Genomic DNA, 27,651 nt, shown 5'->3' on the forward strand with positions numbered 1-27,651 from the left:
GCTTAAAAGCTAACGTATGGAAAAGCATTTCACTTCTTCTTCCGCCCAACTCGGGAAAGGGTGAAGTGAACCACAAAGTAGATTCACACTTTTTTTTGCCAAGGATTTGTGCCCCTATACTCAGGCATTGAGAACAAGGCATTCACTCTGTGTTGCACGCTTTGGAACCAAGATAAAACATTCAACTCAACGTTTTTACGAACACAGCGACACTCTACAACCAAACCAAGGCTAAAGTCATGGAATCACTGAGGAAAGTGGGTCGGATGGTACGAGTGGACGTCCGGTGCCACAGAACCTTGTGTGATCGTAACCGCACACTTTATAACTGTATGTATAGTTCAACCACATGTTTCAGAAAGCGTTCTTTTTGTATCTGAGCTGGCACAGAATGATCATTGCCCATAACAGGAGGATTTATTTGAAGAGGAGTCTATATTATTTATTTGTGAATGAGGGCAGCTTGTTATGCCGAATGATTCAGAACATGCTGAATTCTGTGTTTTTACTACGAGGGTGCTGCTACAGGCCCAATTTTATTTATGTTCTTGTTGGTTCACTTTGAAGCGCTTGGAAATGTAACTCCCCAGTTGACACATCTCTTATATTTGTTAATAATATTGAATTAATAATGACAATTATAATTATAATAATAATAATAATAATAAAAGACAATGCAAGAAAATGTATGTTTTTTTAATTATGAATTATAACAAATATGCTGTGTTTTTAAAATAACAGATAGTCACAGTGAGAACATTTTTGATGCATCAAGAAGAATCTATAATTGCATCGTAGCCCTCTGAATCAGAATCGAACCGTGAGATTCCCCCTCCTATCAACTAGTGAGAGCTGCGTCAACAAAATTGGCTTTAAGAAAAGTGTCTTTCTGACTGTATGGAGAGAGGAAAGGGGATGATGGTGTGGGTTATCACCTCTGGGATTGCGCTCAATGAGTGTTTTATAAACATGTCTTTCCCAACTTCTCTCTTGAAATTATGACATACATAATGCATACTGAATACATTTCAGTGGTGTAATATCCCCTCTTTCTTTTATTTTCTTCTCTCACACTTGCTGACTTCTCCCTGCTGCTGCACCTTCTTTTTCTTCCTCCCCTCCCCCTTAGCCTTCTCACCCTCCCCTTTCCCTTCACTTCCCTCCCACTTCTCTCCCTCACACTAAAGAGCACTCAGTCTCTGAGCTCCCCTTCATTTCCCGCTCCAACATGTTGGCAGGAGGAGAAAGAGGAGGATGCTCCGCTCTACCCTCGGTGCGTTCCTGCCACCTCTCCGGCCAGCGCACACTGCCTCTGACTCTGACTCAGCCTCAGCTTTCAGTTGTCTCCGCCTGAGAGACTTAAGACAGGAGGAGGAGGAGGAACCGAAGGATAAGCTCGAGATCAGGAACTCTCACACCAGGGTCCCCAACAGGAGCAACAACAGCAGGAGAGCTGAACAGAGCAACTGCTCCTCATCTGTGGTGGAAACTACTAATACCTCAGCAGTAAGCACCTCTTCTGCCTCCTCTAGTTTCCCTCCCTCCTCTTCCTCCTTCTCGGCTCCAAGATCCATGTGGCAAGAGGCAATAAGGAGAAAGCGGTATCTCCTGGACCGGGCAGGGGAGTCTGGTGAAGGGGATAAAGGAGGAGGAAGAGGTCACAAGAAGAGGAACAGGTCCCCGGATTGGCTGTATGAGTCCTACTACTGTATGAGCCAGCAGCATCCTCTGATTGTGTTTCTGCTGCTCATAGTGATGGGAGCCTGCCTGGCTCTGCTGACTGTTTTCTTTGCTTCAGGACTGGTAAGCGGCTCTTTTACTACTTGACACACACACAGATACATTTAACAAATTAGAAAGTACAAATAAACCTACAAACTGGACCTTACAAACATGCAGATGGCAGGGAATGTTCTATTTAGTGTAAGCTCTGTAAACATCGTGGACAGGCACATGTGGTGCGTACACACGCATATTGTAGACTCTCACATTTTCTATAAGCATGCATAGAAATAGGGTCAAACAAAATAGCCCGCCAATCCTGCGCACACTCACGGGTACACACAGACACACAGACACACACACACACACACACACACACACACACAGACAATATCTGCTGGCTTGTCAAACACAATACATGAGCTCCTCTCTCTCGTAGACTCATACACACATACAATCCTTGTGCAACACCTACAGTATATGCGTGCACACTCACAGCATGCGGTCCTTATCGCAGCACTAATGTGAAGAGAAGGGTGAGATAAAAGTGAGGGGGAATAAGGGGCTTAGGTATTGTCTGAGCTCACGGTTGACTGAACTACAGAATGGAGATCTGTTTCCCTCTGTCTCTATTTTGACAGGTCGTCTTTGCACTAAAAACCTGAAAAATCCAATGCAGTGAAGGCAAGGTACTCACTAAAAACATTCTGAACTCAAATTGTCTACAAAATATTATATAACATAATGCTATATTTACACAATCTATCCAATGATTGATTTCAGAAGATATACTAACATAACATTTTTGCCTCATTATTTTAGTCTGCTACTAAGAAGGGATTAGTCTAAAACAGAGAGAGCACTGACACACACACACACACACACACACACACACACACACACACACACACACACACACACACACACACACACACACACACACAACCCGACACATCACGAAAATCACCAGAACTGAAACTGAATGAAAACAGAATTAAAAGTTTTAAGTTGTTTCTATTCACTGTAACATATAACCAACAGATGATGAGGTCAGTGACATCAGTGGTTGGAGAGCCAGACATTGCATATCCACGCACTCAACACAATCAGACAAAATTTGCTCCTAATTCGTCAACAAATGGAATCCCTTATCTAAAAAATTGTTTTTAATTCATTTTTAATCTTGCAACTTTTCTGATAGTTGATTGCGTTTTAATAACCTCCTACACACTGCTGTTATTGCTATCGTACTGATTTTATTATGGTTCTTCACATTGGGAGATATTTAAGTGGTATCATAATCAGTATTTAGACTTGTTACCTTAGCCACAACTGGTATGTGTGCCAATGAATTACCTAATTGATCATTTTACTTTGTATTTATTATTCTGGCTGGCAGTATTTGTGTTAAAGCTGTGGTTAAGTGCAAAAGCAGAAGCAGCTAAAGGATTAAATATTAATGTAGAGTTAGAAACATGAGTGCTCCAGAACGGTAAATAAGGCTTTTGAAATTCCCAGTTTTAAGGCAAAAAAAGGCCTAAAATCTGACATTAAGTAAATATTCTGCAATGTTTTTTTGGCTCACAACAAACACGCATCTCAGTAAATGCCTTTTCCTGTCAGGCCACTGCTCAGTCTATCCGTCCTACATCCTCTTTTCTTTTTGCACTGTCCCTGTGCTGGTTAGGCATGGCTTTCCCTACTCCCTTGTTTTTTTCCCTCCGTCGTCCCCTATTTCTTACATATTCGTGTCTGTGTCATCTCTCACCTCCTGATATTTCTGCCTCTCTTTTATTTGTATCCCGTCATCCCTCCATTCTGCTGACTGGCTGACCTAAATCCTGTGCTGTTTTGGAGCACTGCTCTGGGCGAGACAAACTCTCTGTGGCTTTCTGCAGCCGCACACATCCTCTCCTGTCCCAGTGCATTGACTGTGAGCATGAGAAAGGGACAGAGGGAAGGTGGGGGCAGGGGGCTAGAGAAAGAGAAAGATAGAGATGGAGAGAAAGAGGACAACTGCAAGGAGCAGTGTGAGACAGACTGACATAAGAACATTTTGATGGTTGGGTCGCCTCTGAAAACAATGATGGAATGAGTAAGAATTAGTCTGAGTGATTAATGACTCCGATGTATAAAAAACAACATATTATTCAATTTTAATATAAAAGAATTCATGACATTTTTACTCAGCTATTTGGGGTTGAATTTGAATTGAAATTTGATTGGTAGATATCAGTGTATTCAGTGTGTGTAACAGATGTCCTGACAGAAACAGCCAAATGTGCCAGTGAAGATGTGACACATTTGCCCACATATCCATATCCTGACCCATTTCCATCCCCCATCACACTACTGGAAAAGCAATGATGAGGTGAAACCTGGCAAAGGCAGGCATTACAAACGACTCCTTTCACTGTGCTATCCTTATAACATCCACCTTGAACACTCCTGAAATTTTGATTAGAACTTTCAGATCTAAGTGTGTTTCAGAAAGGCAGCTGAAAATCCATTATGGATGTGTCTTCAACTTTACTACTGGTTAACACTGGGGGCTTTTAGCGTATTTTTTCCTACCTTCGTCTCAGTAAAAAGGTTGTTCCACTTTTAGGGATGGGAGTTGATAAGATTTTATGGAAACCGATTTCATTATCGATTTCGAGTTGAGACTCGATCGAGTCTTGTCAAAATGTTATGTGGCTCAAACAGAAAGTCAAAGACACTTAAGTGTTGTATACAGAGAGCAAAGGGGCACTTTTCTCATTTTGTTACCGACTCCTCTCTCAGATTACGTCTATTAAAGAGGGCTGTTTATAGTGACACCTTGTTGTGCTTAAAAAAGCGAAAAGATCTGAAGAGAATCTGTTTTATTTTGAATTTACTGCTTCTCTGGGTAATTCATATGTCTGCCTTGGTTGTTTGTATTTGTAGGACACTAAAGAGGAAAGACTAGAAGAGTGCCTTTTTATAACACTGTTATAAAGTCTGTCTAGAAGTCTGTCTTCTAAATTTCCTTTTCTTTCCTTATTTGTCTCTCAGGCAACCGTAGTTTTCCCACTAATAAATTATTCCAACTACATCTCTGTTCCCCTCGCTCTCAGATTGACTGTCTACGTGTCTCACTGGCTCTTTCTCATTCTCCTTAATTTTGTCCTTTTTCAGAACATTGAGGACCACGTGGCCTTTGTAATCACTGTGCCCACGGCGCTGGCTATCTTCCTGGCTGTTTTTGTTCTTGTCTGCATTGAGTCCATCTTCAAGAAGCTTCTACGTGTTTTCTCCCTGGTCATCTGGGCCTGCTTGGTTGCCATGGGTTACCTTTTTATGTTTTCTGGCGGGATCATCTGCCCGTGGGATCAGGTAAGACGCAGTAATGTCATTTAATATAATGTATTCTGTAAAGAATTCATTTTTTGTAGAGGAACATGTGCATTGCTCCAGAGTTTTGGTCGCACATATGACCAAAGGTCTCTGATTGTTCACACCTGTTTGTCTGACATTTAGCAGGTGTGTGAGTGTGACAGAGAGAGAGAGAGAAACCACACCTTGTACACTACACCCTTAAAACATACTGATTTTTGAAAATAAGTGGAACCATTGGTAGTTTTTTCGTCAAGAAATAAATGCTGCGGTGCGTAGTACACCTGTCCCGTGCCCTTCCAGACCAGTCCAGGCCAGATCAAACAGTGGGTGAGGTGAGGGAGGTAAATGCGCCACCACCTGTCTCCCCTGTCCCTGGTAAGATGCCTAATCCATTCAGAGGTGCCGGCCCGTAGTCATTTCAGAAGTGTGGGGGGGAGGGAATTGTGTGTGTGTGAGAGAATGTACACACATTGCCAATATCTGATCTGCTCTGCATGCGTCACTCTCTCTATCGTTTACCACGCACTGGCTGCGGCTGCATGAAACATGTGGTTCTCTTTCATAGCATTCGTTGCGCGTCTCATTATGGGAACGCCTCCTGCGTGACCTCTTCAGAAGGGATAGGCATGCCTGTGGAACCCTCCTCCTGTATGTTAGGCAGACAAGTGTCAGTTACTATTTAAAAAACTTTTTCTCGCTTCACACAGAAGCCTGTCGATAACTGTGCTGTTGGGTGCTAAGCTAAACTGTCCACGCACTATGGTGCACAACTCGGATCAATGTGCGCTTTGTTGGTGTACAGTTGTATACTAGTTATGAACAATTGCAATACTCTTTTTGGTGTAGCAATACTTTTGCCATGGGAAGCAACAATACTTTCCAAAATAAAAAGTAGCAATACTTTTGCTAATAAAAATAACGTTAGCAATACCTGCAACATGTAGCAATACCTTGCAACAGGTAGAGTTAGCAATACCTTACAATAGGCTGCAATACCCCTAGAAAGGTAGCACTACTTTTTTCCTCAAAGCTAGCCGGGAAAGTAGCGATATTTAACCTTACAGAGGTCACCTCACAGCCCCCAAGAGGTCCCAAAAACCTGTGACCCCATGGCTGTGACAGTCTAGCCTCCTTAATGACGTGTGCTGGCGAGAAGAAGGGCAGCACAGGAGGGCGCCAACACGTCAGCCCACTCTCTCTGCGAATGGAGAGCGTGGCTGCCTCCAATCAGTCAAATGGTTGTTGAGAACGATAGATAAGGGCTACAGACTTCTATTCAATATCACTCCATCACATGTTAAAGAAATTGCCACGTTTACTAGTACAAGCAAACTTGAACCCAAAAGCATGACAATAAGTCAGACATGCAAGGAATGTTCAGTTTACTTCATTTTTCAGGCAAGGTCAAAATCAGGAAATCACTGAAGTGGACTCTCCTTGACAGGTTTAATCTTGGAGACATGGAAGGTGGGGTGAATTCTCATGGATGGTGGCAAACAAAGATGGATAGATGCAGGATTGGTGACCCAAGAAACTGAGAATGGGCCCACGAAACAGGGAGCCAACTTCTTGGACTTTACTCTGAGGGGAGGGGAGAAAGCCAGAAACATTGCCCCAGTGTATAATGGGGTGCGGGGAAGCAACGTCAGTTTGCAGACCGTTGGTAATGGTGGGAAGAGCGCAGGAGCATGGAGTGGGCCTGCCTCCAGGTACGTCAACACCGCTGGACAAATGCCTGGACTGAGGGGACCCTGCCTCAAGTTCATGCTCAGGGAGGAGTGGTGGCTAGTAACCCCGAGAGCATTGGAAAGGTGAGTGACTGGTGGCTGATCTGATCTGAATGGGAAGGGTGTTGTGGGCGTACTGGATCCACAGGAGTTGCTTAGACCAGAAAGAGAGGGGTTGCGGGAAGAGAGACAAGACTGCCTGAATATCTTGATTCATTTGCTCAGCTTGACCATTAGATGAGGGTGGAACCCAGTTGACAAACTGACCAAAAGCGAGAGATGAATTATGGCCCCCGGTCTGAGACCACATCATTGAGGAGAACATGCAGCCGGAACACATTTTGCAACTTAACTTCAGTAGTTTCTTTGGCAGTGGGTAACTTTGGAATCAGCAGAGCACACTTGGTAAACCGATCAATGACAGTGAGTATGAGTTACCATCAGAGAAAGGTAGGCTTGTGACGAAATCCAAGAACATTTGGGACCAGGAACAACGAGGAACTTGAAGGGGATGAATAAGGCCAGAGGGAGCTTGGCAAGTGCTCTTATGTTGTGCGCAGAACTGGTAAGCAACGATGAATCCCTTGGTGTCCTCCTCCATTGAAGTCCACCAGAAGTGTTGTCGTAGCAGCGCGAGAGTGCGTCTCACCACAGGATGGCATACAAACTGTCATCAGGACAAGCACTGGGACCAAAGTGTTCAGCATGGGAGGTTACCAGGTTACCGCACCAATGACAAATGCATGAGAGACGATACGATGGAGAGCTCTCTGGCTGACACTGACGAGACAATATGTCGTCTCGTTGCCGTGGCAACATGGTTATTGTCACATGCGCTCTGCCCACACAAATTGTCTGGAGCAATCGGCTGTTCACTTGGCCCCTGAAACATTTCATACCTTAGTTGACAGGTTATCATGTTTTGGTGAGGAAAGACAACTCCACCGCTGTGCCTTACATCAACAGGCAATGGTGGTTGAGGTCCCCCCAGCTACACACATGGGCACGCAGACTAATAGTTTGAGGCAGTGTGCACCTGCAGTCACTGACAGCAACTCATGTACCGGACGTTCTGAATTTCGGGGAGGATTTATTCTCCAGAGGCACCCACGTTATGCGGAGTGGAGACCTCATCGCGAGATGGTGATACAGATTGGATTACGGTTCATGGGCATTTATGCTACAGTAGAGAATGCTCAGTGCCCCTTGTTCTTCTCTGTACATGATCAGAGAGCCCCGATGGAGATGGATGTGCTGGCACACAAGTGGCCGAAGCCCCTCCTTTATGCATTACCCCTAGTAGCTCTTATCCCTTCAACTCTGGCCAGAGTGAGGGAAGGAGGCCTGTCTATGATCCGGGTAGCTCTGTGTCGGCCAGGGTGTAAGTGGCATGTGTATTAGAGCTGGTGCTCAAAATCACAAACTATTCCTTTTTAGTGTTCTGTGACAGTGATTTATTGTACAAGACCTTATTGACAAGGGTTAGGCTTTCAAAACCATCAAGATATACGTCAGAAGTTGCCTACACTAAGGCCTCTGGGCCCATCGTGGGACATGATCACTGTTCCATTGCTCTCTCCTCTTTCCGTTTGCACCTTTAGAACTATTAGAGTTGAAATGCTGACCTTTGAAGGTGACTTTTTTTACTTGCTGAAGCCTCGACTAAATGCATTGAGGAGGTTTATACGCTTTCCTTGCATGTATACAGTTTTCTCTTGGGAAAGCTAAGGACAGGCTCATCCAAAAAAACATTTAACTTCACCTTCATTTCTGTTTTTGATTATTTATATAATAGGTTAAGAAATTACCAAAATGTCTGGGTACTCCCAAAAAAGTTAAGTCTTAAAACGTTATTGTGGTGCCATGAGGGCCCACATTTTGGGTGCACCTAAATTATCTGCTGGTGCACCTAAATGAAAAAGTTAGGCTCACCAGTGCAACCGATATAAAAAGTTAGTCTGGAACCCTGACTGTATGGAGGGAACATTTTCTTTGGCCTGTAGTGTGGAGTCTATTTACAAACTTAGATAAATGTCAAACAAAACTTGGACTTGGGCTTGGAAAAATAAATATCCTTAAAAAAATACAATACAGGAATTGTCACTCTCTGTTTGTAAACACAACATTCAAAGTTGGCCCCTCCTCCCCATGGCGCAACGACGCCAGAAGCGCACCCCTCCTGACGATGTTTACCAGAACACAGACCAGTGTACTACAGCACTGCAGCATCAAATACGGCAGCTAAAATGAAAGTCAACCCCAGATTCCGTCTTGTTTCTGTTCTACATTGTAGCTTAAATTTTGGACTGATCACACAAAAGCTTGAGCGCTTCCTGACATTTCGTCATGATTTATTATTTTGCCGACAGCCGTGGCTGGAGGCATTAAGCTTTCAGGTTGTCCGTCTGTCCGGTCCATTCTTGTGAAGGCAATCTCTCAGGAACGCCTCGAGATAATTTCTTCAAATTATATTGTAATTCATTCCCATCATGCTGCTCAGAGTAATCACAGTGACCGGCTCTTCTGTCGGCAGCGAGGGGTCTTTTCTTTCTAACTTTTCTTTCTAACTACCACATTGTCACATTGCGTTGATGTATGGTGGATACAATTTATGACCTTTGTCTCTGTTTGTGTTTTGTGTTTTTTTTGTTTATTTCATTTGTTGCATTTCTATACTTAGAGGGAGATAGAACTGATGGTAGATAGCGAAGAAAAGAGTTTGACAAACTGTATGTCAAAGGTCATGAATGTTGTGAAGCCAGTGAGGAGCCACAGAACCATTTATATCATTTTTCCATGCTTTATTATATATTATTACTGTTTTAGTCGAAAAACTGGTGTCAGTTGCACTGGTGGAAAAATTGCAGTCAGCTAATATGAAGGAAGCCCGGCCGATGTGTTAAGTTACATAAGTCAATACATATTTTTGGTCCATGTATTTATCAAGTTTCAAGGGCACTGCTGCAGGCTTGCTGACTGTGGCCCTCACAATACCATAGGCCACAGTTACACAGCTACATTCTGTAGCAACATTACATCTGCAGTTAAATGTGGCGAGACAAACAAACGGCAGCCTTTGTATTACTACAGCCATATGCGTCCTGCAACATGGCTCATTGAAAGCAGTACAGTACATTAGATCTTCATTGTTTGAAAGCTGTACTTATTCAACAGTACTTGGCAAGACAGATGTCTAGTGTGGCCTTATCTATCACACAAAGGTAGCTAAATATGCACTGATTCACACGCCACACCATTCATTCCTTTCTTGTGCTTATTAGAAATGTCTGGCCATTATGTCATTACTGCTCCCTGACTGCTGCATCTTATGCACTTATCTGGAGCGACATTATTGTTGACTGGCATTGCTCTCTGTGTGTTTAAGGGCCTTGCTGCCAAATTATAAATTAAGGCAATGACTCGTTTGTGTGTGTGTGTGTGTGTGTATGTGTGTGTGTACACACACACACACACACACACACACACACACACACACACACACACACACACACACACACACACACACACAAGCTTTTTCATTACTGACTGCATGAAGAGATGTAACTAACATTCATATCACTGATGCCAGAAGTAGGCTCTCTGCTTATGAAATTAAAGTATAATGAATATACTGTATACTTAACATATACAGTATATATCTCCATAACATGACTTGGGAAGGACTGTTTCTCCTTTCACAGCTGAGATGGTCAGCAAAATCTATTTTGTACCAAAGTTAATCAGTGAATATGTGTGGTGCGTTCGCGTAGAGTTCAACTTTTGACTAGCAAAAATTAGCAGTTAATAACCTCTTGAACCCTAGGCCTATTTTTAGCACTCTGCTCGAAAATGTCTTACCCATACGCCAGAGAGTGTAAATCTCTAACTACAAGGTCTATTTGAATAATGTAAATGGCATAATAACACAAATAAATGTGAGCTTTGTTAAGGTGTGTACATATCATTGTATATGTTACTGGTAAATGCTGGACGAATGTTACACACAGCTCAAATTGAAAGTTTTCAGGTTTGCCTTTTTTTTTTGCCTAAAAAGCACTTTTATTGATTTGAAATGATGCAGAAGCAGGCCTAAACTCTCCCAAATCATATCACAACATGTCAGCAGTCCTTTTAAAAAAAGAATTGGCTTTGATAAAGTGAAGTATGCCTGAGAAATCAAGGTCAGCTGAGGTCAGCCAACGTCAATGCTGATTTTGGAAGCAGCCGATATAGCTGTCTTATTGTACTTTTATATACTATATAACTATATATTTCACTTCTTTTAGTGTTCTAATAGTGTTCAATATATCTAATACAGCAGTTTGGCATCATTTTGAGAGCCTGGGCCCTATAATAACCTGTAAAACATGGCTCATTTTCATCTAAATTTCAGTTTTACGTGATGTATTTGAACCTTACTAAAGCCTGTGATTGGCCGATTTGCGCATGTGACATAAGATTTGAACCGGAAGAGTCTGAGGAGTGTATGATACGATCTTTGAGTTATTTGACAGAATTTTAAGCCAATAAAATACCGTGATCCACCCCCATGGGTCAAACCCATTGGCCAAAACTGAAATAGGTCAAATGTTAGTTACCCTACGTTAGATTGATCCCAATTTCTTCAGGAAACAGTTCAGAGGATGCCACAGGATGTTGATAAAACAGTAGGACCCGGGGAAATATGCCTTTGTTTACATCAAAACAGCACAAAGATAAGGAGTTTTTGAAATATTAGCAGTGAAGCGGTTTGTTGTTCTGGTGCTTGTTTGCTCACAACTCTGTGAAGGTTTCACTTAGATAAATAGTGAAGATATCTTTGGATTCAGTGTGTTATTGGCGTGTTTTCTGCTATTTCGGTTTTCCGTGTTAGCATTTAGCTTCTTCTTATTAGCGCCTACCGGAGTGTGTGGTCGGCTCAGCAAAGGCGAAAAAAGAGTGATATTGTGGACATTCTTTTAGTTGCTTATTTGAGTTTGTGTAGAATTGTGTTTGGAGTGTGTACACTGGCTTGCAGGATAGTGTTGAACAGAATATCTTCGTTAATTTGGTGTATAGCATGTATGAAGCATTAATAATATTTTTGTATGAAAAGTCCATTCTACGACATTTGGAACAGAGCCTCGGAACAGAATGGAGACCTTTTTGGCATCTTCGGGTCTATGATATTTGTGTCAGTGATGGGTCTTGCTGTTCCTGGTATTATTATCATCTCTATAGAGACAGGGACATAACAGGGACGTCTGACTGTTACTGTCAATGAATGTCATCTAATATGCACACAAAGGAAAGTACAAATATATTGCTTCCCTTTTTTGAAATTCAACACATCAGTAAGTAAAATATAACATAAGTTCAGTATTAAATGTGTAAATGATCCTGCAAAATATATCCACTAATGTCTTTAATTTCTGCCAAGTGAACATTATCATGTCATAAATATGAGGAAGAGAATCAGCTGGATCGGAGCTGTGGCAAAGTGAGAGGGAAAGGGAAAGATATTGAAGAGGGTTACCACTGAAGATGGTGAAAAAAACTGTAGGAAATAACATGACTTGTGTAGTTTAAATTTCTTCATTTACAAATTAATATATTTAAATTATATAGCTCTGGATTAGACAAAAACTAGTCGATTTTTATTTCAGTGGCAGGAAGTGAGCTGTCAAAATTATTTGTGTTAACATCCACATAGATAAACTGCGAGACTGTACAAGAACAAGAGATGGTTACATTACAAACATCAGTGTCAGTACAGGACACACTGTCAGGTAAAAGAAAAATCACAGAGGGACCAAGTATTTCCTCAGCTGTGTTGTGCTCACCATCCCCACTCTCCCAGAGAGTTTGTATACAGTACACTTTCTATTTTCAAACCTGAAATCAATTGGATGCTTATCCTCTCCCCACAAAGCCCTCTGTGTTTGCTGACGGTGGGTAGATGGGCTTATCTATGTGGTCCAGCCTCCACCCCTCACTGGGAGTTGTCTGGACCCTGCATCATCTCCTCCTTTCCTTCTTTCCGTGTCTCTCGATCCCTCCCTGTCTGTCACACAAATGCTCAGACGCACACAAACTCCTTTGTGAGTATACAGCTGTCACCTCATTAGGCTTTAGGACAGAGGAGGTGCTGAAAGCAGAGTTGGGGTAAAGGAAGAAGCCTGCCAGTATGGAATAGTAAAGAGGAGGGTAGATGGCGAAAATAGGACAGGAAATACTCATGGGAAAAGACAGGCTACTATGGGGGTGATACAAGAGAGGGAGGCCGAGAGAGACATGGAAAGATGCAAGATAACATGTAAAGAGGAGCAGTAGTTGTTTTGATTCTATAATATGTTTTATTTCAACACCTTCATTTATTTCAGCGATCAGGAACGACATGCCCAGACTGATTGTGGACATTTTTAAACCAAGCACTTTGGCTTTATTGTTATCTACAGTATTGCATTTAGTTCTGCATCTACTCTATAAATCAACCAATCTGTCCTTTTGCTCAGATTTAGTATAGCTAGAAAAGAGAGAGCATATGTCTTTTTTAGGGCTAAATAGCAGACACACACACACACACACACACACACACACACACACACACACACACACACACACACACACACACACACACACACACACACACACACACTCCATCACTCCACATTGTAAATCTAGCCTGTAAACTAATCTCTGCCACAGACAGTAGACTAAAAGCCTGATGTAATCTGACACTCCATCTCTATAATTTGTTTTATGAACCCTCCTCAGTGTCATTATCAAGGAGAGTGATTCATGGGGCAGAAGCAGAGTTGACTGAACCATGATGGACCACAAAAAGCCTTGTCCACTTAATTGTCAGAGAGGGTCCTTATGTGCTTGCCTTAACCACACTGAAGGAAGCTCCTCACTGTTTTATTACTGCATCAAGTATCAATTATGCAGGGGAACTCAGCAGGTGTCTCTCCCCATGCAGCCTCTCCATTATCCTGCGGGTTCGGTTTCATGATTCAGTAGCTGCATTGGATTTCAGAGCATTCATTTAGAAAAAGGCTTTATGGACTCTAAGCTAATTATGTTGCTGTGCTAGATGACGTTTGTCAATTAGCAGCTCTCTCTTATATTAAGAAGTACGTTAATACTTTCTTATTCCTCTTCTGACATTGTGAATAAACAGCACGTTTCTTATTCATCCAAAGAGGAGAGAATCTAAATAATCTGTTGCATTCTTAATCCGTTCTGATTCTGCACTTGCATCATTTTGTAAAACTTTAGATGTATTGTGTTTTTAGAGCATTTCTGGCTCTGTAGGCATTTGACAAGGTCAAAACAAGGAGCTGGCAAACTGCCACCACTTTAGTACACTTTCCATACTGCAATAACGTCACAGCCACTCTTGTGGGGCTGGAGGATATGGCCAAAAACATGATCATTATATGTATTTATATTGTTCAATATCGATAAATATCACAATATATACTTCATAATAATAATAATGCTTTATTTACACTGTTAAGAGTATTCTCTTTAGGAAAAAGCCCTTCATAAAAACAAGAAGTTTAATTATAATTATTTATAATCAGAATTACATATGTACAGTATATAGGACTCTTCTTGCTGGCCATGTCACTGCTGCACGCTACTTATGAACATGTGCATCTGAGACTTTGCGGCAACTGGACTGAAATGAAGAAAGTAATGGAATATCTGCACAGTATAACTCTTAAAAGGAACATTAATAATAAATATTACTCTACTGCAGCGTCTAGACTGCTAAGTCCAAAGAAGTCGACTAAGACTTCCGCTGTTGTTTTTTTGTGTACAGGAAACAAATTATACTCCATGGTCTACTTTGTGGCTTTTAAACAGATCACTATATATTTGTTAGGAGGCTGTAGAATTTCATATTTTGTGAAATTATGTGAGACTGTCTGCCATTGTTCATATGCATTGTTTAAGTTTCCATTGAGTTGTTTGTATGAATTAAAACTGTATAAAGTTTCCTGTATAAAGGTCCAGGTTCCAGTATATGTTTCGATCTTGTTCACCTCTTGTTGACCTTCTGTCTGTCTCCGCAGCTCTATATTGACTAAGTTCTGAATCATAATTGGTCGCTCAATGTGACTTTGAGACTCGGGGAGCTTCTTTACTCCTGATTGCATTCCATCCGGGTTTTTTTCAAATAACAACGCCCACTCAGCCATTTACAAGAAACAATGACGTAGGTTAACAAAGTAAGCTAACCTATAAGGTAGTGTTGCACGGTATACTGGAAAAGTATCGCAGTACCCTGCTGTTAAAAATGGTACAATAGTCCATTTTATTAGTACCAATATTTAAAGAATGGCAGTGTTTTTAATAAGAGCCGTATTCATTCCCAATTTCCCACCAAAGCCTCGTCTTAAAGGGATCAGAAGATCTTTTGGTATTTGCTTACATTCACTACCATGGTCAGCTATTAAGAAAGCATCATTGTAGAACTGTCTTAGTCACCAAAGCTTAAACAGAGGACGTACTGTTTCTTAGTTGCTTTTCCTTTCCTCTTCTCTCTGATCACTGATGTAGCTGTATATAAATAAACTTAACTTTAGTAAGCAGTGTTGGTGGCGATCGGACTGGGGCCATGCTCTTCCTTTCTCGCAGGACTGCTCAACGCTGATATTTTATTTCTGTCTGTATTTTCCTTTCTTGTGCATCCATCTCTCTTTCTCATTCTCTCTTTATCCGCTTTCCTCTGCAGGTGTGTCATAAGTGTGTGTCTCTCTCTCTCCACAGGTGTCATTCTTCCTGTTCATTGTGTTTGTGGTTTACACCATGCTGCCGTTCTCCATGCGGGACGCCATCATCGCCAGTGTCCTGACCTCCGCCTCTCACACCATTGTGTTGAGTGTCTGCCTGTCCACCACAGCTGATCACATGGAACCAGTAGTGTGGCAGGTAAGGCGATCAAAAATAAGTGTGGGTTAATAGTAGGAGACACATTGATACGCAACAGAATATAGACTATCCTCAAAATGTGCAAACACCGCTGTGTGCTTGAACTCAACACAATTAATGAATTCATTATTCAATATTATTTAGTGACTTGAATAATGTATAATTGGGTGTTGGAACAGAAATATGTACTTTCTTGCTGAGAGATTATTGCTCATGGCTATATGGTAAATATGTACTGTAGCTGGAGCCAGCAGCCACTTAGCTTAGCATAAGAACTGATAACGGGGAAACGGCTAGCCTAGCTCTAACAATTTGCCATTTTATAGGGGGGTTATGTATAATTATGTGCCAGAACCTTCCTGAAGTTGGTAACCGGACTTAGCCAAGAAACAAGTTGTTTCGTTGATTCACACATTTAGTGGACCTGTATTGTCATATACTAGTAATTAACCTTTAAGAAAACAATACCATAGATAAAGAATGCTTGAAGAATACTTTTGGAATGAATCAACCTGGGTTTCATTTTTCCAAGTTTTTGCTGTATATTGCCATAATCGGTTGTCCTCAAAATCATGTCTTAGTTCCCTGTAGAGATGTATGTACATCTAGTTCACAGGGAGCACTGCTTTTTTTTATTATCCTGATTGAATCTTAATGGCATTGTTTTTCCTTTCCAGACATTTAATGTTTTTGGTCATTTTAATAATAATCATACATTCTGTATTTTTAGCAAACAAACAAATGTGACCTTTAAACTAAAACTGATTTAGCATACCAGGTGAGCGATGTGTTTTTTATACTTCATGAAAAGGTCACCCTTTTTCCAGCAGTATTGCTGTTTCAAGCGCAAACGTTCAGGCAGTTGGCACATGCTGGGAAAGACAAAATATCAGAAAACCAATTATCTGGCTAATGCAGCCTTCAATTAATTTGAACTCATTCAAACATGATTGCAGAAGTAAATGATTGCCAATACACCTACGGCTCATTCCAACTAATGCATAAAGATAACAACATTAGTTTGACAATCATCTAATAAACGCCACACCTCAATGATAATCATAGATTTCAGTCCAGGATGCAATTTACTTTTCAGAGCCACAAAGGACATTTCTATTCTACAAAGAGGCCTAGTTAATAGAATTATTATTATTATAATACCATGTTCACATATCAGCCACCTCCCACATGTGAATTGTTCTGCTCTACGTGTATTGCTGTTTGTCAGCCCTGTTGCTCAGTCACTGTTCAATTGTTTCTACGCGATAAATAATTTATCAGAAATTATTAATCATCTTAATGGTACAATTTTCTCTCTTATAATTCTTCTGCCATTCTGAGATATTTTGCAGGCACCACTAAAGGATTGATACTGTGTTCAGCAGTCCAGCTTTAGGGAAGAAATGCTGTTTTGAATGCTGCCCCTTAACAAATAAACCAAAGGACCATTTGTAGTCTAGTATTCAAAAACCATACCGTCTTTCAGATAACTGGAAAACATTTTGTTTGCTCCATAGACTTAATATAATGCTAATAATCACAATGAATATAGTGTACTTGTGCAAATAGAGCTCTGTCTTAGTACTCAATGATGATTCCTGTGCCTGTATTCTCTGTATTCCCTACTTTCAAACATTCTCTACTGCTTCTGTGAACTCTGCCTGGATGGCCTGGTATTTGGTCTACTTTTCATTCATCTGTAACTGTAGCATGGGCGTACTGGCATCTGGGCAGCCTGGGGCTGTGTGCTGCATGGTCACTATCTGCCAGCTCCTCTTGTGCACCAGGCCAGTTAACCTGTCAGCATAAATCCAGTGGAAGATCTGCCTGTAAGAGTCCTTTTTAAGAGAATTTCCCTTGTAGAAATATTGAATAGTATCAGAATCAGTGTAAAAGCATAACCGTATGTTGGATATAAATTACTCTCTCGTTGAATTATGAAGGAATTAATTAATTCTTTTTATCATTAAAATATGTCTTAGCAGAACATTTTCACTTATTCAGATCATTTTTGCAGAAGTAGGCCGAAAAAACGAAAGGGCTGTTGTAGAGTTGTGCCTAATGATAGGTAGCATACTGTAATGTTTGAAGTGGGAAAGACTTTTAATAAATGGCAGGCTGAGAAGATCCATAGCCCTTTCAAATGGGCTATGGATTGAAGTAAAGGGTGTGATGCCTTTTGATTCCACCTGCTAATGTGTGCTAATGGTAGTGCTAAAGTGCAGGAAGGGCTATTTTCTTCTAGCTGCGAGAGATCACCGTGACAGACATGTTAGGAAAGCATTCCTAGTATTTTTTTATGGTCTGTGTGTGGCAAGATCCAAAGATTTTTTTGGAAGTTGACAGCTTGCTGCTCAATCGGCAGTCGAGATGACATGTTGGGCAAGATGCGACATTGCCAAGGGACAAAATGCCCACTAGTAAACACGGACTCCGCCAAATCCTGGCTGCTCTACGTTATCATTTTATCTGTTGTTGGTGACAGTCATGTTGTTTTGTTGTAGTTTTTTGACCATCCTCAGGGCCAAGTCTGTATTTGTGTTTATGATGATGACAGGAGGAAATAGGCATGATGTATTATGGTCATACAGTATATGTGTGTTAGGCAGCCGGGCACAGAGTTTCAAAGATGACTTTCATAGCAAGATGAAGACTGTCCCATGCATGTCCTGAAAAATGGGACCATACAGTTGTAAATGATGTCCTTCATAGACATTCCAGATGGCTGGAAGCAGCACACACATTTACTAAAATTTAAGTCGGAGCATCAGAGTTAATGAAAATAACGAGTGAAAATAATACGGAAAACAATAAACCCAATAAACTAAACAGTTGTAGAGAGAGCTGGGAGGTCTCATGCGTTGTCCCTGCAATCCTGCCTGTAACTAAATTGTTTTTATTCTGGGTTTAAAAACAACAGTTTTCAGTAGCTATGTTGGTATTGTAGTTAAAAAAGTCAACATTTAAAAAAAAAGATCTCATGCAATCTGCATGCTACTACACGGTAACACTGCATTCATCTACATTTTTAGAATAGATGTAAAGTCGTAAGAAGAGCACTTCAGACAGATGAAGCAACATGTAGGATTTTATTTAGCTCCAGGCAGTTTGGCTTGTAACTGTAACTAACTAGGATTATTTATCAGTTGCTTGTAATGTACCTCCTGTAATGTATCTTTGTAAGCCTCTCTTACCCATCCTAACTTACATTAATTAATGTCTGTGGTAATATTTGTAATATTAAACCAAATGCATACTAGACTATGTTTCATCCCAGCGTAATGTGAATAAGCGTATCATACAATATGTACCTTACATCTGCATTAATATACTACTATGAGAGTATTTTACATAAATCTGAGATATTTTTCAAGTAATTCAGGCCCTTCAAAGGCATTAACAAATTAAGTACTCAAGATGTGTAGTGTAATTTGAACACTATTAACAAAGAACTCCCACGCTTAAAGATGAAAAACCTCCCTTGAGGAAACATAACATGACATTAATGGCCATTATTAAAGGTTCTTTTTATATCTTCAGCTGTGAAAGACTAATATCTCCCTTTTACTCTGAAACATGCGGCACAGTGATACTAACTGCCGATTTACAAAGACTTCCAAGTAATCTACTAATCATTTTATGTCGCCTGATTTGATCCATTCCTTGAGATTAGACCTTGAATTTCCATTCAGTTGTAGGCCAAAAGATCCTAAGCCATTTTATTTGTTGGGTACCATTATGAATGCTTGTAATTTTCAACATGTACAGTAAAGCACAGCATGTACATTTGTGAGTCGTTGCATGTGTACAGTAGTTTGAATATAAATACAGTGAGATAACGGGTCAGGAACTGTTGTTCTACCGTTTCTGCTGTAATAGCGACCCCTGTGATTTATTGCTGTGGTTGTGTCAGGTCACTGTGGGTGATGTCGCAAAAAGATGAGCAAGACTTTTTTATGATTTTTGCATCAATTTGATGAAGTAGTTTTTCATCTATTTAATTTGCCGGGTTAGCCATTTTTATTTTATCCATTAACCGCTTCCCAGTTGTTTTTTCTAGAAAATTAACTACATTGTTATACGTCTCAATATTATATTTTGATATCATATATATTGTCATAGAGGATTTTATCCTTATTGCCAACTCCTGTGTACAGTATGTGTTTCTGTCCTGTATATCTGTTTGTGTCAGACGGAGAGAGTGCATGCGTGCGTATTCCTCCTCTGTGTTCCTCTGGCAACATGCCAGTGTCGGTTCAACCCTTTGTATCAGGACAGGCTCAGACCTACATGTTCCTTTTAAGATAAGAGCAGTGAGGTTGGGTGACAGGATGCTCTGAGGCGTATGTGTCAGAGAGTAACTACTGGACAGGCATGGGCCACTCCAGTCTTCAATGTATTATTTGCCAAGGCGAAGCTAATGGATAGCACTACAACATGCTGTTCAACCAGATGTCAAATTGGCTAAAATGCCAATTTGCCTTTATTACACTGAATGTGACTGAATAATTACCTCTGGTTGGCCACTGAATGGAGGATTTTTTTCTGACGCTATAATTTGTTTAGAGAGTAAATTGCTTTTGCCAGTAGCAATATCAGTTGAAACGACTATACTAAGAATGTGCTGTTGATTGTGTTTTTTGCTTAGTTGACTTCTTGTTTATTTTGGTCTTCGCCAAGCTGTCTTCAAATTACTTATTTTGTCTGACCCAAAACTCAGAAACCCACGGGTAAATCCTTACATTTGAGTTGCCGACCTACCATTTTGACTGCACTCCCACTTGAATTGTGAATAAAAAAGTCTCTCTAAATGCATTTTTCATTAGCTGCTCACAGAGTTGGGGATGTTAAGGTCGCTGGTTCATATGCTGCAATCTGCTGGAAAGTACTTGATGAAGAAGATTAATGAGAAATTCTGGCCTATCGCTGAAAAATCAGTTTGGAGGCACTAGCATCTTGAAAACTGTCTTAAATACTTCAAGTTATCCTGCGAACTGTTGATCAGATGACAGTAGCTGTTTTCCCCTGTTTCCAGTATTAATGCTGAGCTCAGCTAACTGGCTGCTGGCTACATACAGAATTCATCAAATAGACGTGAGAGTGTTATAATATTCTCATCTACTCTCAGCAAGAAAGTGAATCTGCAAATTTCTCTAAATGTCAAACTATTCCCAAGAAAGCCCAGACATGCATGCACACAGGCACATACACTGACACACATTCTCACTTTCAGTATGCGTGCATTTGTGGTGTTTTGGATTTTTTATTTACTTTAATTAAGCTCAGTAATTTGTAGAAAAAAACACACCAGTCTCTCCTACCAAGGATTTTGTAAATGTCAGCCAGTAAATGTCCACACTCTTGCGCATTGCTCTAGTGTGCATATAAACTGCCCAGAGGGTATTCAGTGAGAAGGAACCATACTGACATCTCCACTTTGTCAAGTCCATTAAACTTTACAGTGTTGGCTCATTGGAGTCTTAATGAACCAGCACATTTACTGAAGAGGTGAAAGCCCCCTGTTCGGTCCAGATTTATGTGCATGTCATATTTAGAAATATTTCATTTCATTTTTTTTTTTTACATGGAGTGTGTACAACAGTGATGTATTGTTACATTTTTACATTGTTATTTTCCTAAAACTATATTCTTCTCTTCCTTAAAGGTTGGAAGTAGGCATGGGACGGTATGAAAATGTTATTATCCTGCCCAAAATAATCACTTCACCTTACATTTGATTAAAAAAGGGCGATACTGCCCCTGACTTTGTTTACATTAAAAGCATTTTTTTGGACGTTATTTTGTAATTTATGTAATTTGCCTTCATTTATGTACTTTCTTATGGTTTTTTCTTTCATCTCAAAAGGCACACACACACACACACCGTTCTCCCATACACTGACTATATGATGTTAGCTGGCTTGTATTTCACTGTTCTTGTCGTCCTCTTGTTGTTATGTTTATGTCTCTTGTCTTGCAATAAAATGAAAAAAACCATAAAAAACCCATTTGATTAAAAAACAGCTATTTTCTTATGTCACAGTTGGTACACTCTTTTTTTCTTTTTTTTAAGTGAACATCCTCTTACAGTGAGTGAAAATCCAACAATCTTAAATAAGGTAATCATAAATCATAAGGTCCACCTGCATAAATGTAAAAATAGCATCGCAACGTTGTATGAGTCTTTTCTTTCTTACATAATCATTTTGTATTTTTCACTTCTCTACCATGATAACGAGCTTAACAACCTTTTCAAGTCCCTCATGTAAGGTCATTAATGATTAAATCGATAATGAAAATTCACTAAAATCAATTTATTGTGAGTGTTTATTGTTATCGCAGTAAAATCCTATAGTCCTATCCTTAGTGGCCTAAAAATATACTTAGTGTTTCCACACAGCTCTACTTTACAGCAAGTGAATGCTTATAAACATAAAACATGTATTATGTGACAAAGATCTGTTATCTTCATTCAGCTTTTTCAATACACAGAACTTTAGAATATTCAAATTGTTTCCTGACGTTGAACTCTGAAAATTCTCCCACAGTGTTTTTAAATCACAACCTCCCCTCTCAGACCCCAAACAACCTTCATTTGCATTATTTGTAATTAAGTGTTAAGTGTTAAGTCACCAATAATTTATCACAACACTCGTGCTCCATTTAAGCTTTATCTGATAGAATTTCACACGGACACTCGGCAGGAGCAGCTGTTGCATATTACAAGGATTACCTGTTTGAGGGAAAGTAAGGCTTCATTTGAATCCAAAGGAACGTTTTTACTTTTGCTGACTTAATCTTTTGACTTTCATTGGTTTCTCGTTTCTTCGCTTTTTTAAATTTGAAAATCGAGGAGACGTGAGAGACCACAAGCTTTCATTGTATGTATCCCAGGATTTCAGCTCTTGAGAATTCTTGAAAAGTTTATTTTTTTGTTGACGAGAGTCGCAGTCAGTTGCCACTAGGTCATTAAAACAAGACTCACTTTCACGGTGATCTTAGTTAGTTGTCTTGCTTTACGCATGGTATAATAACAGCCATAATAGCCTCTCTGATTTAGATAATCCCAGAATCACCATAAAGGTTCAAAGCCCTTTACAGACCATTCTCACCTAACCCCACTGTTATCTGTAATTGGGTAACAGTGAGGTACGGATGATTCACACAGCTGACCTTTGAGACAGCCTGGGTTGCTGTCAGTGTCTTGTCTAACAGATGTCAGCTAGTAGAGTAGCACCCCCCCCCCCCCCTTGCCTCAAAGAAGTAGTAATTTACATCTAGCATCACATGTAAGTTTTCAGAACTACAAAATTGCAAAGAGGTACTTCTTGCTGATGTTTCGGGTTGTCTAGTGCGACTATTTTTAATTGGCAGACTCTCGAAGAGAGAATGAATGGGTAGCTGAATGGATTTTTAATTAAATATGAGTACGCTTTGAGGTTGTTTAAAATGTGATTATGAAATATTGCATACAATATATGTGTGAAAACCCTTTTTATAAAACAGCTTACAAAAGCCCCAGTCCGTCTCCTTGTGCCTGCTTTCAGCCATTCAGTGAACTTGTCTGAACCCTGTGCTCTGCACACTATTCTGTAGCACAAAGGTCATACTGTTTTGTTCGACTTTCTATGGAAAATAAACTCTTGAACTAAGCCAGGCTTGGAAATATAATGCCTTTTTAATTTGGAGAAAATAAGTGTTTGGAAATGTTCAGAGGAGACAATAAATTCAGTGGACAGCAAAAGGGACGCCTGGCCTAAATACAGTGAATAGATGTGAACATAAACACAGCCAGCAGGCCATGGGCATGGCCTCTGCCTGTGATGTTTGCTTTTGTCAAATATAAAGGAGAGACGGGTGCATTCAGTGTTCAGTACATTCATATGATATATAGTGAGTGTCTGAACATACAAATCAGATTCATTTTTCTCGGTAGGGGTATTTCATACATGTTAAGAGTTGTTGGTTATTATTACAATATTGATAATATTGTTTTTTTTATAGATGTTATGAAACAGTTATTGAGCACTCATTGTCTTGTTATTCAAGATGGAGTAACAGGACGCGTCATGTCTTCACTGTTGGCAAAAGGAAACCGTGAAAGCACTGACACAGACACACTGCTAGTAGAAATGAAAGACAAATTTTGCAACCATATATGAAATTCGTCTATGTGCAGATCATCAGTGACTTGTAACTACAGCTACACATAGGTTGTGTAATTGCACTTGCTTTTATCTGTCTTGCAGCTCAAGAATATAAAATTAAAACAGTTTTACAATGTAAAAACTGTTTGTTTTTTTGCTTTAAAAAGTCTGATGCATGAATGTTTTCATGCAATTTACAACTACCCTGTTGTTAATGTGTTGGGCGATGAGCAAGAGAGAGAGAGAGACTATTTCCAGTGTGACAAGAAGGTCATCATTATACTGGAAAGAAAGAAAGAAAGGGAAATTGGTGTGAATGAGACAGGGCAGGGAAACTTTTTTGTAGTATGCGATGAGGGAGAACCATTATATTTTGGATTAAATTGCAAAATATTGAGCTCAAGGATATTTGGTCTCCTGGATCTTTATACAATTCACCTGTCGTCACTGGGTCATATTCTTCTCTAATGGAGCCTCTGTGTAGTGCTGCCATGGGGATGCAGGAAATATGAATGAAAGTAAAGTACTGTTTTGAAATGAAAATAAACAAAACAGACTTCACAATTTGCACTCTGTGGGTTTAGTGAAGAGCTTTGGTTGGAGAAAGCATTTATCCGTATGTGTCATATTGTGTCGTTTTGTATGCTCTGCTGTTATGGTGGGATATTGACTAAAAAAAGGGGACATTGTAGGCGATGAGTTCCAAACATGCAGAGGCAGTACAATTGCTGTTATCTTTAATTGTCTTCGGACGTCAGCTCTTTTAATTTATCCGTTCCTCGTAAATCACTGAATACCAATATTTCGCCACCTGTTTGTTAGCATCACGTACAGTATGTGTCATAAATATATCATTGATTCTCCTTTTATTTTTACGAAGAGTCGGGCATGACAATGTGAATACTGAAAGTACAGTATACAGTGATGCTTGTGGCACTGTGAGGCTGTAATGCTATATGCACACAGTGGACAACAATATTGTTGAATGGAAAAAAAATAGAGACATCCTTGCTAACATCCTAGATCTTTAATACTAGTGGGGCAAAAAACTCAAGTTTAGCTTGGGGGTGACGTCGGAGAAAATGCCAAGTTAGCAAAATCAAAGCACTTATCTCCTGATGTAAAAGCTTTGATCGGGCTGAGCTACATACCTCTGTGATGCACATAAACGAGTGAGCAAGGCACTTTGTATAAGAGAGTCATTTTATGTCATGTAGTTGTGTATGTTTCTGTGTTGTCTAAACATACTAACATTGGTTTGCATGTTTTGCGTGTTATGTGTGTTAATAAATCACCAGATATCACCGTCTGGTTGATTGACCAGATTTATTGCTATCAGCAATTAGAAAACTACAAATGTACCTTTTTGTTTTTATTGAATTCCACTTAATTCAATATTAAATAAATGAATATATAAATATGGCTATGAAAAAATAATGAAATGATTATATTGGGCAATAAATGTATGTATAAATGTGTCTTATCATTTAGTGCCAGATTTCAAACAGTAGCCCTAGATATGCTACTAAAGTCTGGATGTATTAACAAAGGTGTAGTGCAGTGGGTCAGGAAATGTTGGCTACTCATTAGTAAAGCTACTTATTACAATAAATACGGGTAAAACATGACTGATTAACAGCAGCTTTGTCACTTCAGCCATGCCATGGTCGAATAGAGCCTATAGTGGGGTGTGTTTTTTGTCGTAATAACACCAAGAAAAACAGACGAACCTGAACCGGGCGCATCATCAGCCTCTACTTTTTATTAGCAGCGTGGAGGGAATGTTGATCAAGCAACAGTAAAGCCGATGCAGGGATGATGCTATTTTAAGACGATGAACAGCTGAGCAGGAATAGCATAGAGGTCACACGCATCCATTTCCCCTATCTTACCGTTGCACTGTATTTCTTTATCTCTGACGTGCTGTGGAAACTGTTTTCTCTGAATAACTGATTCACAAGAAAATTAATTAAGCTGTTTTTTTATGAATGAATGCCACATTGCCCTTAAATACAGTGCGTGGTGCTGGATGTTGACATCGCTGCAGGATCTCATTTGCCAGGGCCTAGTACTTAAAGGGATAGTTAGGCTGTTTTAAAGTGGGGTTGTTTGAGGCACATATCCATTTTCAGTGTATTACCTACTGTAGATGGGGGGTCAGCACGCCCCTAATCTGGAGAAACAGGCAGTATTACTGACACGAGAGCTACTGCTGTGGACAAGGGCAGCAGCAGAATGTCATTTTAGCAACCTAAAAAAACGGGACACCTAAATAAATCAATAGCCTTCTACATTTAGAATATTATCACCACTTAATCTTGCTGTCAGACAGCCCTTTCCAACAGGAAACTGAACTGAAAGAACTTATCTACCTACGCTCTCTTCAAAGCCTCAGACTCTATTGACAAAAACAGTATGATAAGTTTCACTTTCAGTTCTGTTCGTTGTTGGAACATATTTGAAAAATAGCATACATTTATACTGATAGATTTTTTAGGTGGGTCTTTCTTTTAGGTGGCTAAAGTACTTTTTGCTGCTTCCCCCGTCCACAGCAGTACATTGCTCTGCTCCTGTGCTGGTACTGCTGTCTGCTTCTCCGAACTAGGGGCGAGCAGACCACCATCTACTGTATGTAATTCACCGACTATATTCAACCCCACTTCAGAAAAACCAAAACTATCCTTTTAAGGAAAAGCTTTTGCACCATTTCTGACTTCAGAGGCTTTACTTAAGCATTGGTTCCATGTCATAAAAGCTAATTTCCTCCTTAAGACTTAAAACGCAGAAAGCACCCTTCTGTTTTCATATTGGAGCATGAGAAAACATCTATTTTATGAGCTGATCCTTGATCTTAAGTGTGTAATTACTGTAGTTCTGCTGTGGTCACGAGATAAAATAGCATTTCTGATACTGCCCGTTTCATTTATGTACAATTGGTAACACACCAACAAATGTATTCTGTTTCACAACTTTATTTCTTTTAAATAAATGCCAGATTACTAGTCACCCATTCATTTATTTTACTTGAAGATTAATTATGCCTGCTATTTATTTATCTAATACCAGCTTTGTCTTTGCTCTGTTCCCATACAGATCGTGGCCAATATTATCATTTTCATGTGTGGCAACATGGCGGGGGCGTACCACAAACATCTGATGGAGTTGGCACTTAAGCAGACTTATCAGGACACCTGCAACTGCATCAAGTCCCCAATTAAGCTGGAGTTTGAGAAGAGACAACAGGTAAAGTGGTCATAAAGTATTAATGACCTTTGAGACATCGAAAGCCTGGCAGACAGTGAATGATTAAGTACATGGAGAGTGTTGCTGGTGATGGTGTTGATTACGATAATGATACAAATGTATACGAATGAGGAATGGATTATGTCTGTGTGAGGCAACAAATGAGAGAATAGATCACTTAAAGCATCATGGCTCGCCCAGGGCTTTGAGATTGATATTTAATCCAGAACCAAATAACGTGTTGTTCCAAAAATGTTTTTTCAGGTTTGTGATAAAAGAAATTCTCACTGCAACTTCCTCCATCTTAAAGTTTTTTTAGTTTTTTTTTTGTTATGTCAATGTAGATGTCTCATACACCTGCACTTGGTCTTAACAGTGCAGGCATTTACTGTATGTCTTTGCTTTGCTTGCAGAATTTTACCTAAAATGTTTGGGTCACAGAATATGGTAATTGTTAATGACCTCACTTAGTGTGATGAATATGTTGAGTCCCTGGAGCCTACTGCATGTGCTACAATCTCTGTAGCAAA

The 27,651-nt window shown here is 39.9% G+C and overlaps 1 protein-coding gene across 2 annotated transcripts in view; it reads left to right on the forward strand.

Moving 5' to 3' along the window:
* Positions 1 to 1,239: 1,239 nt before the first annotated feature.
* The window catches only part of adcy2a (adenylate cyclase 2a), a gene marked incomplete at both ends in the record, with an annotated part of 48,496 nt that continues 22,084 nt past the window's right edge, over positions 1,240 to 27,651 (forward strand). The window contains 4 exons of one of the 2 annotated variants that reach the window (XM_079164771.1): positions 1,240 to 1,803; positions 4,882 to 5,079; positions 15,570 to 15,731; positions 26,972 to 27,121. In XM_079164771.1, the coding sequence (XP_079020897.1) occupies positions 1,255 to 1,803; positions 4,882 to 5,079; positions 15,570 to 15,731; positions 26,972 to 27,121 (1,059 nt within the window). The remainder of the gene's footprint in view (positions 1,804 to 4,881; positions 5,080 to 15,569; positions 15,732 to 26,971; positions 27,122 to 27,651) is intronic. The other variant, XM_079164770.1, reaches the window with a different exon arrangement.

This window comes from Pholis gunnellus (genome assembly GCF_910591455.1).
Source record: "Pholis gunnellus genome assembly, chromosome: 8".
NCBI classification, from domain to species: domain Eukaryota; kingdom Metazoa; phylum Chordata; class Actinopteri; order Perciformes; family Pholidae; genus Pholis; species Pholis gunnellus.